At 42.5% G+C, this 13773-nt stretch overlaps 1 protein-coding gene across 2 annotated transcripts in view; it reads right to left on the reverse strand.

Moving 5' to 3' along the window:
- The window catches only part of PHEX (phosphate regulating endopeptidase X-linked), a 243611-nt gene that overhangs the window by 227462 nt on the left and 2376 nt on the right, over positions 1-13773 (reverse strand). The window contains exons 2-3 of one of the 2 annotated variants that reach the window (XM_049871405.1): positions 12416-12559; positions 4371-4439 (exon numbers count right to left, since the gene is read on the reverse strand). In XM_049871405.1, coding sequence (XP_049727362.1) covers positions 4371-4439; positions 12416-12559 — 213 coding nt within the window. Of the gene's footprint in view, positions 1-1000; positions 1124-4370; positions 4440-12415; positions 12560-13773 lie in introns of those variants that run through there. The other variant, XM_049871406.1, reaches the window with a different exon arrangement.

A 13773-nucleotide genomic window follows, 5' to 3' on the forward strand; every position in this document is an offset into this window, starting at 1 on the left:
GAGGGAATGAGAATCATAATAATAATGATAATATCACTGACATTGAGCATTTAGTCTGTGATAGAAACTAAGCTAAGCCCTTTTTAGGCAGTATAGCATCATCACGGACTCTGGAACCAGACCACCTGGGTTTGAATCCCAGCAACACCATGTAGCAGCTGTGGTAACATTACGCAGTTTATTTAACCTCTCTGTGCCTTGGTTTTCTCATCTATACAATGGGGATAATAATAGTACCTCTTGGTACTATATGTACCAAATATTGCATGAGACATATTTATACAAAAAAAAAAAACTCATATAACTGCAATTCAAATTTAACTGAGCACCCTGTATTTATTTATTTAGCTAAATCTGGCAACCTTACGTATTTGCTACTACAATTCCACAATCACTCATCTGAACCCCTTGAGGCCAGATATGTCTAAGAGCCCATGATTTTTCAGATTTTGGAAACGTAACACAATGTATACACCATAGATTACACAATACCACCAGCAATGTCTGGGGTGGCCCCTCTGAAACAAGCACATTAATATTTCTATAGGGAAACGTGCATATTCTCATAAGTGGAATAAGCAAAGTCTAAAACAGCCTCACATGACTTAAGGTCAGGTTTTGCCAACAAATGAAGTCAGGTCAGGTCTTGCCACTGAGAATTACCATGCTTTCTGAGTTTGGGGTTAAGCATCAAGCATTGGGGTTAAGTGGGCTGGGACGACTCCGACTACCATTATTGTTTTATTTTCTGTTCACAAGTAGTATGAGAAGTACACACTGTTATTCCCATTTTACAAATGCAGAGACTGAGGCTTAGGATGGATACACAATTTGCGCAAATCTGCCTCTCCGCCCTTACCCACAATCCTTAGCAAGCCCTTTCTTTGTTTCTTTGTATTCTTTCTCCAGCTCTTATTTTGAAAGAGGAATTAGGAGAGAAAGAAACGGAGAAGAGGCAGAAAGGAGTTACGAAGAGGAGCCTCTCAGAAACAGTTGGCACCTGCTCAGAAACGGTCCACAAGGAGATACAAACACTCGCATCTTCTGTGCTTTCTGCAAACTTCCTCCGCATCCTGGAGACCCATGCCACGCGCAAGCTCGCCCACACACAGCTTCTTGTTTAAAGCCTTCCCTCGGCCACAGTTCTCCTGATGATGCGCACCCACCAGCTGTCCCTCAGAGCCCTGGCCACGCTGAGGCCCACGTCACACAGCAGAGGAATGGACTGTACCTTGGCGAGCGTTTCACTACAGAAACAGCAAGATCGATATTTATTCCAACATCAGAAAGGCCATTCGCCAACGTGAAAATTCAAAACAGGACAGCGTGGCAAAACACACCAGCTGGCAGGAGGCGACGTTATTCTGTAAGTTTTACTCTTGCATTGTCATGATTCATAATAAAGAAACAAAACTCATGAAATCAGTGGCCCTCTATACAAAAAGTTCTCTAAACCCAGGTTGAAAGCTTATGAGTTCAAAATGTTCAATTTTACTCGTCCACAAGAATCCAACAACAGCAAAAGTACAAAACGAAAACGTTGCCATCGAGTCAATCCGGACTCATAGTGGCCCTATAGGACAGGGTAGAACTGCCCCATAAGGTTCCCAAGGAGCAGCTGATGGGTTCGAACTGCCTTGCTTTTGGTTAGCAGCCAAACACTTCACCACTGCGCCACCAGGGCCCCAGCAAAATCACACACACACAAAAAAACCAAACCTGTTGCCATCAAGTCGATTCCAACTCAAAAGCACAGGGTGATATAAAATCTAAAACCAGTTCTCTGATATCCCCACCTGGTACCCCACCCTACTCCACTCCACCCTCTCTCCACTGGAGAAAACCCTTACATTGTTATGACAAAAGAACAAGACAGAACCAAGGCCAAAGAGAGTTAGCTGACATGACCCCATGGCACCAAGAAAAAGATGGAGAGGTAGAGACATAGCATAGAACCTGACAGCTCAGACTCAGGAGCCAGACATGGCCTTGAAGCCCAGCCCTGACACTAACTCAGGATGTTACCCCAGACACGTTATTTAGCCTCTAACCAAAAAAAACCAAATCTGTTGCTGTCCAGTCAATTCCGACTCATAGCGACCCGATAGGACAGAGTAGAAGAAGCCTACGTTTCCTCTTCTGTAAATGGAGCTGGCAATAGCACCAACTTCATAATGCTCTTATGAAGATTTTGTGAGATGGCGCAAGTTAATCACTTAACACATTGTCTGGTTAAAAAAAAAAATACCGATCACTTAAGAATGGAACAAAAAATTCTAATAACGTGATTATCTAACCCATTACCTTTGTATCAGCCTCAGGGTTTACAAGCTCTTTCACCAAAGCCTTTTCCGTCTCACGATGGAACCACATGGTTCCATCTCAAGACCCAACCACAGCAAAAAATTTAAGCATCTCACTCTTGATTTTCTGCTTCTTCTTACATCCCATATCCAATCCTTCAGCAAGTTCTCTACCTCCTAAGCTCTCCAGGTTCTCCATCTCTCAAATTCAAGACACCATCATCTCTCACTTGGCTTACTGAAGTAACCTCCTTCTGCTTGAGTGTTCTCCTTCCATTCTTGCTCTTCTCCACCCAGACTGACTACCCTAAGTATAGCTCTCCATAGACAGACTTTTGTAAACACTAACTAAGACATGTCTCTCTCCTTCCTAAAACCCTCTAGAGGCTCTTGAGCACACTTCAGCAAAAACCGAAACTCGTTGCACCACTTGGGCTCACCCTGGATTCCCCTCTGACCCCATCACCTGCACTCTGCCCATTGCCCAGCAAGCTCTTTCCATTCCTCAGGTCTGCCAACCTCATGCCCTCTCTAGGACCTTGGCACCTGCTTTTCCCTCCACCTGGATTTCCCCAAATCCTCTTCGTTAATGGTCACCTTCAGCATCATTTCCTCTGTCACTTGCTATCACATTATTCTATTTTAATTTTCTACAGAACATGTACCACTAGCTGATCTTTTTCTGGTTCATTTATTGCCTTGTGTGTTTATTGATTATCTTTCTTCCCCTACCTGGTCATTCTCCTTCACTTTTGTGTTCCCCAAACCTAGCTCAGTGCCTGGCATGCAATAAATATTTGGGGAATTCATTCATTAATCTCTTAAGGCCAAGAAGAAAGTGAAAGGGCCATGCGCTTAACTTGTCTTATGGCTTTTCCTTTGGGAAACACACTGATATCTGTGCTCAAAGAATGGGGGAGGAAGAATGCCTGGGATCTGAGTCCTTAAAACCTATGCCCCGGCCCTGATTTATGGGGGAAACTTAAAGCTGTGGCAAACCTGAGGCAACATTCATCTTCACCCTGGGGCACCCACTAACATGTGGCCTGGTCACTTCAAGAGAAGTTTGACTTGTAATATGGACTAGACAGCATGTGAAGACCCAAAGGGCTTCCAGGTGACGGTGGAAGCATGGATTTACAAAGGATCCCTGCTTTGTGGCAGACAGGTCAGACCCACTGGACACCCAATACAGGAAGACTGCTTAAGATGAATAGGAACCTCTATCCAGCTGAGGCCAGAGAATGGCTGATGGTCCCTGTCTTCAGTTCTGACAAAACCATTTTGATTCTCCTGGAATCCACACTTATGGGTTCATAGAGTTGAGGTGACCCATCCAGGCCATCTGCCTTTAGTGTTCTTTTGAACCTTGAGCCTTTAAGGATCTATTTTCCTAAAGGCACCTTCAAGTCAAGCAATAGCCTAGTAAGCAGTTTAGGGGAGAGTGTCTTGCCTTAGGCTTTGGGCTCCTTCAGAGAATTATCTCTGTTTTTTTAGCCAGTTTCTAGGAGCAGGAACCCCAGGGTCTGACTGGAAAACGTATGGCATGTCCTTAGTGACTCTAGTTTCTCCAACCACCTGGAACTCTGCGCGTGTTCTGATGGTATCTTCTGAAAATTAACATAACAATGACCCGTATAACCCACTTTCACTGTCCCCTCTTTGGAGCTCCTTCTCCATAAGTTCCAGTAGACTATATGCGATTCAAATCGTTACTCGCAATTAAGTATATTCTGAGTTACAATAATTTTTGGTGGTTCTCTGTGTATTTAGGTTTTGGACAGATCTTAAGAATGGCTATTCAGCCTTCCAAGCCCCTTCCTAATTTCCTTTTAACAACGCCTGGAATATGGCACAGCTGTTTTTTGCAAGTAAAAAGAAAACAGGAAATCTATGCTCCACTACTTCACATCGAGACTTGAAAGTAAACTTAAAATTTCATCAAAATTGCATTTAGTACTTGGTGAACCTCAAGTAAACACAATACTAAAAATACCACCTGTTTTCTCTTCCACTCCCCAAGGTACCATAATTATAACTTGAACAGGATGAAAAACTGTGACTTACCAGCTTCAACGCATTCTGGCGTCAAGCAGTACTCCGGTTTAGCTTGGAGACTTATGAGACCTTGACTCACTGAAAAAACATACCAAAATAAAATAAATTAAATGACTGACTTGCAGTGGACCACCATCAGGTAAACCACCATCAAGATATGATATGATATGATATGATATGATATGATATGATATGATATGATATGATATGATATGATATGATATGATATGATATGATATGATATGATATGATATGATATGATATGATATGATATGATATGATATGATATGATATGATATGATATGATATGATATGATATGCAAGACACTTGATATCAGCTCATCCTTCTGAGTATTGACACAGTATTTAAAAATCCAGTTGGCCCAGTGTCACAGAACCAGATTCTGACCTTGGTAAGACTCTTAGCTACTCTGAAACTCAGTTCCCTCGTGTGTACAATGAGTATACAATGAGTGGGTACAACCAGACCAGTAGTTCTCAGAGTGTGATCCCTGCAGCTGCAGTAGCTGCATGCCTTTACCTAGGAGCTTGTTAGAAATGCAAATTACCCAGCCCTACGCCTGAGGAGGCTAGGGGAAGTGGCGGTTCAGTGACAGGATTCTCACCTTCCAAGGGGGAGACCACGGTTTGATTCCCAGTCAATGCACCTCAAGCACAGTCACCACCCATCTGTCAGTGGAGGTGGTGTGTTGCTATGATGGTGAACCAGTTTCAGTGGAGCTTCCAGGCTAAGGTAGACTAGGAAGACTGGCGATCTACTTCTGAAAATCAGTCAGTTGAAGACCCCCTATGGGTCACAGCGGTCTGATCGCCAACTGATTTGGGGGGATGGCCCAGGACCGGGGCAGCATTTAATGCTGTTATGCATAAGGTCGCCCTGAGTCGGGAGAAACCCATTGCCGTCGAGTCGATTTCGACTCATGGCGACCCAATAGGGCAGAGTAGAACTGCCCCATAGAGTTTCCAAGGAGTGCCTGGTGGATTTGAACTGCCGACGTTTTGGTTAGCAGCTGTAGCACTTAACCACTGTGCCACCAGGGTTTCCTGAGTATGGGGGGAAGGCAGTTAACAACAACCACCGTTCCAGACCAATTTAATCAGAAATGCTAGGGGTGGGGCTCAGCGGTCTGTGTCTTAACAAGCCCTCCAGGCAGGCTGATGCAAGTTCACGTTTGAGAACCCTGGTCTAGATACTCTCGAAAGACTTTTCCATCTCCGATTATCTGGGGTTTAAGTCTCATAATTTTACTCTGGTGCATATAATTACATCCCTGTTTTGGAGATGGGAAAACTGAAACACATTGTTAAAAGAGAGAAACTGAGGAACAGGAATTGACAGATTCCTCTGAACATTCACAAAGGTCACTGCCCAATGTGACCTTTGAACATAAGAACAGAGACAAAAAAATGATGTGGGGCCACAGTGGCCACGAAGGAGCGCAGATTCCCCTTGGTGACAAAGACATTTGTTACCCATAAACTAGTTCAGAGTTTATCTTATGCAAAGAATTTAACTTGAGGTAATTTCCCTTGCTTCTTGAGAGAGAATTCTAAAACTTTAGAGTTTCCTGAGTAATTAAGATGCTTTTATCATTTTAAAGAAGGAGCCCTGATGGCCCAATGGTTAAGTCCTAACCAAGAGGTCTGCAGTTTAAACCCACCAGCCACTGGGGGAGAAACATGTGGCAGTCTGTCTTGGAAACCCTATGGGACAGTTCTACTCTGTCCTATAGGGTAGCTATGAGTCAGAATTGACTAGATGGCAACGGGTTTGGGATTTTTTCAGGGGCGAATTACCCAGTAAGCACGGGTTTATTTGTGCTTATTTACTAATCTGTAGTGACCAATTTCACATGGGTTTCGCCACATCTTTCAAACTGGTCACTAAAAATTAGTAAGTAAGCACAAGTAAGCCTGTCCTCACCTTGCTTACTGGGGAATCCGTCCCTGTCAGGGACTGCAAATTGGAAAAAAGGCTTTGATTCTACATGTAGGAACATGTTGTAGGATTGAGAGTGAAACAGATGCCAGCCATACCTAGAAGCCGAATCTTTGATGTGGTGAAAAAAACGTGAAATTGTTCACTACAATTGATCTAGTGCTTACTTTGCCTACTGGTTTTTGTTTTGTTTTGTTTTTAAACCATTTTAAAACCTCCCGACTATACCTGAGGAACTGTGCAAATGAATGGGAGAGGGGTCAGCCAGGCCACAGACCACCTAGTAACCTGATGCCGGCTGATCTCAGTAAGGGGGGGTGGGCGTGAGTCAATCAATTACCATAAGATTCGAAACCAAACCAAACCCGTTGCCATCGAGCCGATTTTGACTCGTAGCCACCCTACAGGACAGAGTAGAACTGCCCCATAGGGTTTCCAAGGAGGGGCTGCTGGATTTGAACTGCAGACCTTTTGGATAGCAGCCTGAGCTCTTAACAATTATACCACCAGGGCTCCTCGTTAAGATTGTTGTTGTTGTTGTTGTTAGGTGCCGTCGAGTCAGTTCCAACTCATAGCCACCCTGCAGGACAAATTAGAACTGCCCCATAGGGTTTCCAAGAAGTAGCTGGTGGAATTGAACTGCCGAACTTTTGGTTAGCAGCCAAGCTCTTAACTGCTATGCCACCAGGGCTCCACATCAAGATTAGCAAATGGTTAATTTTCTCTTCTATTCCCTCCTCTCCTTGAAAGCCTCATTGTAACTAGCCTGCATTGAACCATTTGTTTTTTTAGAAACAAAATGGTCTCCCTTTATGCATACAGATTAACCTCTCAAATAAACCCTATAAGTTTTAATTTCTTTGTGCTTTGATTTTTTCTTTTTTCCTTAACAGTACAAACTATGTGATTTGGAGCAAATCCAGAGTGGAAAGAGAAAGCTAGGACATGCGGCATTTAGAGTTCTGGATCTAATCTAAACCATTCATACGATATGGCCCCAACAGAGAGGAGTAAAAATATACTGTCTATATCAGCCAGCAACGGAGTCTCACCCTCACCCCCCACCAGGGATATGCAGCTTTGTAGACCATGCCTCCTAAGAGCCCTGGTGGTGCAACGGTTAAGAGCTCGGCCGTTAACTGAAAGGTTGATGGTTGGAACCCATCCAGCGGCTCCGTGGGAGAAAGAACTGATGATCTGCTCCTGTGAAGATTACAGCCAAGAAAACCCTATGGAATAGTTCTACTCTGTCCTATAGGGTCACTATGAGTCAGAATCAACTCAATGGCACCCCACAGACCAAGCCTCCAGTTACTCCCACCAAAACAGAAAACTAAAAAAACTGTGTAACCCAAAGAGCTTTTCACCAATGGCTTGATTTCCCCATCTGCCTGGTGACATTAAGTGGATTTCTGCAGAAGTCCAGAAGTGAGCCCTATTCATGAACTCCATTGTGAACTCCAGGTAACACCAATGTGTCACTTCACTAGCAGCCCGGTCATCAGCAGATGTGAATTTAGATTTCAAAAATATCCCTGGTAGCCGAGTAAATCATGGGGAACTCATAATTGCTGTTTTCTGTGAGCAGAATCAAGGAGTCATTTGCAGATGTGGCCATGGGGAGAGGGGTAGTGGGGAGGGACTGGGGGCAGGGCTTTTCCCCGTGGCATCCTCAGTGAGGAAGCAGGGTTAGAAAGCTGAGCGGAGCCTCTATTTCTGCTAGAGATGGAATGCCTATAGATCACTTGCCAGTGTGGTGATTTTTATTATTTATTCACCTACATTCAAAGAGGACCTGCTTTTTCTGTGTTCTTTTCTCTGCTGCCATCCAGCCTTTTCACCTGTGTTACATTATAGATTCAAGAAAACTGCCTATGGAATATCTCAGGCCTATTTTTAAGAAAAAAATGAGTCTTAGCATGAAGTTGTGTGTTGCGATTTCTTTAAAAAGAAGAAAAAAGGTAAAAATATACATGCACAGCACCAAGATTAGGATGAAATATTCCAACATGCCTGGGTGGTGGAACCATGGGGGAACTTTTCCCTTCCGTCTACTGTTATATGTTTACCAAATGTTCTAGAAGTTTCAGTTTAAATAATGATAATTTCATTTTTATGATTCTGGACAATTCCTTCTTGCTACCAGCCTTATTTTATTTAAAAAGCCAATGAAATGGTTAATTTGGAGGCTTATTCCTTTCATGGAAAATAAATGTTGACCCAAAACTCCCAAGGAAGCAGGACTAAACTCAGATATTCTTTATCTGATGGTAAGTAAAGGGAAGGTTTAGATTAAATTAATTGGGACACAGACAGACCTGAGCCCTCAAGGAAGAACATTATACCCATGCGGGGTCATTTTAAGATCCTGAAAATAAATAAGAATCAACAAGCCCAGATCATGTGAAGACAATAAGTGAAGGAAATAGAGACAATAAAGAAAACATTTTAATATCAAAAATTAAAATGTTACTTTTTACAGGATAGGAGTTTAAAAGAAAAATAAAGAGCAGTTTGGTTTCTCCTTCTCAATTTCTCTACAACCAGTAGAAATGACCTCGGAATGCAGTCAAGTAATCCACAGATCAAGAGCAGGAGCATGACCACAGGGCAGAGGTCAACAAGCTATGGCCCACGGGCCAAATCAGACTCACTGCCTGTTTTTCTCTGCCCTGCGAGCTGAGAATGGTTTTCACAGTTTTAAATGTTGGGGAACAATTGAAAGAAGAATAATATTTCATGACACATGAAAACAATATGAAATTCAAATTTCAGTGTTTGTAATAAAATTTTATTGGCACACAGCCACACCCATTTGTTTACATACTATTTATGGCTGCTTGCCTGCTACAACAGCAGAGTTGAGTAGTTGAGACAGAGTCTGTGGCCCACAAAGCCAAAAATATTTACTATCTGGCTCTTTACAGAAGTTTGCTGATCTCTGCACTGGAGAGACAGTGCAGGGAAGGAGAGAGGAAGGAAAGAAGAAGAAAGGACACTTTAGAACTAACTGGTTATAGGCATATACCTGATGTTTTAAATTCTAGAACTCTAGGTTCTCTGAAACCATCTCAAGGTCACTGGCAATCACTCTTACTGTTGAAGGACTAAGGTTTAGAAAAGAGATTATCTCAGAGCTTAAAATACAGAGTATGGACAGATGCTGGGAACTGCAGACATGTGACTGAACTTTGACTGGCAGAAAAGTATACTTCAAAATCAATCAGAAGAGGACCTTAACCAGAATGTCATAGAGATGGCAGGTCCTTGGAGGTTTTCAGACGAAGACTTTGTAGGTACAAGGTGGAGGGTGGAGCCTGGGGCACTAGGCAGTGAAGAGTGGGAGGAAGGGGGTAGGACTGAAAAAGTCCAGAGATACTTGATGAAAATCTACTAAGAGTGTACATTTAATTTAAAGCAAGTGCACTTGAACTGGAGTGGTTAAAGCGCTGGGCTGCTAACCAAAAGGCTGGCGGTTCAAACCCACCAGCTGCCCTGTGAGAGAAAGATGTGGCAGTCCGCTTCCATAAAGATTACCAAAAAAAAAACCAAACCCCTTGCCGCTGAGTCGATTCCAACTCATAGCGACCCTATAGGACAGAGTAGAACTGCCCCATAGGGTTTCCAAGGAGAACCTGGTGGATTCAAGCTGCTGACATTTTGCTTAGCCGCCATAGCTCTTAACCGCTACACCACCAGGGTTTCCCCATAAAGATTACAGCCTTGGAAGCCCTATGGGGCAGTTCTACTCTGTCCTATAGGGTCGCTATGAGTCGGAATCAACTCAACAGCAATGGGCTTGGTTTTGGAACTTGAACTTCCAAATGGATGTGGTCACCTGAGAAACAGTGCTTCTCTCCCAGGGATCTTGTTAAAATGCAGATTCTGAATCAATAGGTCTGAAGTGGAACTCAAGCTCCCAGGTGATGCTGATGCCTCTGGTCCATGGACCACACTTGTGAGTAGCAAAAGCATACAGAGGCGGCACCCTTCAAGTCACCTTATTCTATAACATCGTTAGAGCTCCTATCTTAGAGAGCCCAGTGAGAGATTATTGTACCCACTAGAGAGTTATTTTTTTTCTATTTTATGCAGGCCTCTTTACCCATATATAGCACTGCCTGGCTTGATGAATTTTGTTGTTGGCCCCTGACTCATGGTAACCCCATGCACAATGGGATCAGACTATTGTGATCCATAGGGTTTTCACTGGCTGATTTTTCAGAAGGAGATCACCAGGCCTTTTCTCCTAGTCTGTCTTAGTCTGGAAGCTCTGCTGAAACCTGTTCAGCATCATAGCCACAGACAAGCCTCCACTGACAGACGGGTGGTTGTAACGCGGGAGACTCATTGGCCAGGAATCGAATTCCAGTCTCCCACATGGAAGGTGAGAACTCGAACACTGAACCACCCCTTGCCTCCAACTGATGAATTTTACTCTTCTTTTAAAAATCGAGTTTTCCAAAGGATCATCTTCCCTCAAACAACGAAGATTTGCTGCCACTGAGAATATTCCAACTAATATGCCAGGACCTCAGAATGTAATCATAAAAGTAGAGTTTCAAAAAGATTTCAAGGAGCAATAACATCACTAAAAGAGAACATATTTTTACACAAACAATAATCATTTGGATTTTTTAAGCTTGGCAGTGTTTGTAAAAACGCAAATAGTCTAACCTTGTAGTCACTGCCCGCATAGCGTGTACTCCTCTTGGCATCCCCATATAATTTCTCCTCCCGTTTTGAATTTCAAGATATGACACTCGTCAAAACCCCAAGTGCTGAGAAATCTCACAAGGGCCACTAATTCAGCTGCAGAAATAGGAGGTTTAGCTCTACCAAAAAGCAATAAACACATCTAATTCCCTAAATCTTTAGCCACAGAAAACATGGAAAGATGGTTTGCTCATTTTTAGCAGCATTTTCAACCGCACAACGCTAAATCTTTTAAAGTTGAATTACTGGTTTTCCCCTGCCAAAATCAACATGGCCTCCTGCATCCCGTATATGCCAAGGACTGTCTCCAGGCTTGCTACACCATAAAGTGCACCTAAAATCTCCCAGGTATAGGGCTTGTTCCTATATGACATTCAAGCTAATGAAATATGAGGGGTCTATGAGAAAAACTGGCGCAATGGTTAAGCACTTGGCTGCTAACCAAAAGGTTGGTGGTTTGAACCCACCCAGCAGCTCCACAGAAGAAAAGATTTGGCAATCTGCTCCTGTAAAAACTGTAGCCTAGAAAGCCCTATGGGACAGTTCTACTGTGTCATATAAGGTCGCTATGAGACGGAATTGACTCACAGCATACAACAACAATGAGAAAAATTTAAAGGGTTTAATAGTCCAGAGTTGAAAATGCCCTCACCCCTTTCCAAGATACTTTATTCTTTTTCACAGAAATAAGCTTATGTCATCATATATACTCTCTGGGTACATCATTCTCACAAAGAATCATTAAAATAATTCAATCAAAATACCGTTCAAATCTTGGGAGAAAAACCTTTGTTTCCCTTCATATTAATTTTTTAAAATCTAATAGAAAGGCAGAGTTTAAATTTCCTCCCACCAGAGAGTCACTGTATTATGAAGGAATTGAATAATACCATTACAGATGCCTTTTAAAGGACTGGTTTGTATTTTGTGAATTAAATTTTATGATTTGTTCAGGCAAACATTCACAAAGAACCAGATGGGAAGACATCCCATCACGGTTTTGATCACAATGCTAAGTAAAGTCTTTCCTCACAAAATACATAAAAGTATCTGGCTGTGAATTCATAAACACTCATTTTGCTAAATGGAATACATAACTTATTTTTTGCAACTGAATCGTCCAGCCACTCCAAGCCAATTGATGCCCACTTCACGCTCTGGGTTGTACATTTGGTACTTGCGTGTATTTATTTATTTAGCTTCCTGAAAGAAAAGCCTTCTTTTTTCATTTGCATATTTAATCGAAACTCAGGATGCACCACCTACTGACGTAAGAAAACAGCCCTACACCTGCATTAGAACAACCTTTGCTAAAAGATAGCACAACAAAACTTCACCACACATGCCCAGTTCTCCTGGCCTTCAGTGTGACACTTACCTAGAAAGAGGAGAGTGCCTAGCACCACGGTGCCAGCTACAAACACGACCAGGGCAATTCGAGTGCCCCTGTTGGCCATCTTCCCAGTAGCAACATTGTTCCCGGTTTCTGGTTCCATCAGAAGGGACGGACGTAGACGGCACACTAGAAGAAAATCGTTTTTCGTGGTTTGGTGGCTGGTCTCAAAATTCTGTTAGAGGTTGACATCCAAGGTTCTCTTGCTCTTCTACTAATGGGCAGCTTACAAAAATTTCCTCAGGAACTCTCCCCTCACCACCCTTTCTCAAATAATTCTTACAAACGAAATAAAAGAAACCCAAAATATTGGTTGCCTTGGCTTTCCCCCTGACTAGACAAAACAAACAGTGGTTGCTTTATCTAGGTGCTCTCCCTCAGCAAAGTCCCTCAACCGACCACTTGGCAGGCTCTTCTCTCAGGCGTCCTGAGTGTACATGTTTTACTATGTTGCTGAACAGATGTTTTAGCTATTTAAATGTATAGTCACTTGGGGAGGAAAAAACAATTGTCTCTATCAAAACTGGATTCTCGTCAAATTCCCCCAAACCGTGATAAGTGAGGTGGCAATGATTCTCCTGACCCACTTAAAGATCTCAATTAATCAAGTAATCTTTTGCAATATAATTCAGCTGGCCTGAATTATCTTCATCAAAGATAGTCTTTTAGTGTGTGAGTCCCTTTTTAAAGCCTTCTAAGAGTTCCTGGGATATCCTGTAGCATTTTATTTTGGGAACTTTGTGTATGATAGGATGTGCCAAAAATCAGAGTCATAGTCAAGTGCAGTGCAAAGTAGCAATTAAGACAACCTACAGAGGCTGATGTTTTGGGCTGGAACTTTTTTTAAGAAAAAAAAAAAGCACTTCCTCTTTGTAGTGCTAACAACTGTACAAAAGACAGTTAAGCGTATGAATTAAGCTTATTAGCAACCACAAAAGATATGGTAAAAGATGTTTTTCCCTGAACGTTTTGATGAAAAGTACCTCCAGGTACTTCGCCCTCAAGCCCCACTCGGGCAGCCACTTGTTAGTACATTTCTGGATTTATGTAAAGTGTCCATTTCAGCAGATTCCCCAAGATTAATTCAAAGGGAATTGGTTTCACTGGAAAAACTGATTGACTAATGACTGGGTCTTCGACTTCTTTGATTATGATAATGATTTAAATTATAAAAATCTACTTTCTTCGTGGGGAAGAATGACTGATATTCTGACACTACTGATATAACACAGATTTTCTCATTCACTGATATAAAACCAAAACCAAACCCATTGCCATCGAGTTGATTCTGACTCATAGCGACCCTGCAGGACCCAGTAGAGCTGCTCCATAGGGTTCTAAGG

The sequence above is a fragment of the Elephas maximus genome, chromosome X (assembly GCF_024166365.1).
Source record: "Elephas maximus indicus isolate mEleMax1 chromosome X, mEleMax1 primary haplotype, whole genome shotgun sequence".
Lineage (NCBI taxonomy): Eukaryota > Metazoa > Chordata > Mammalia > Proboscidea > Elephantidae > Elephas > Elephas maximus.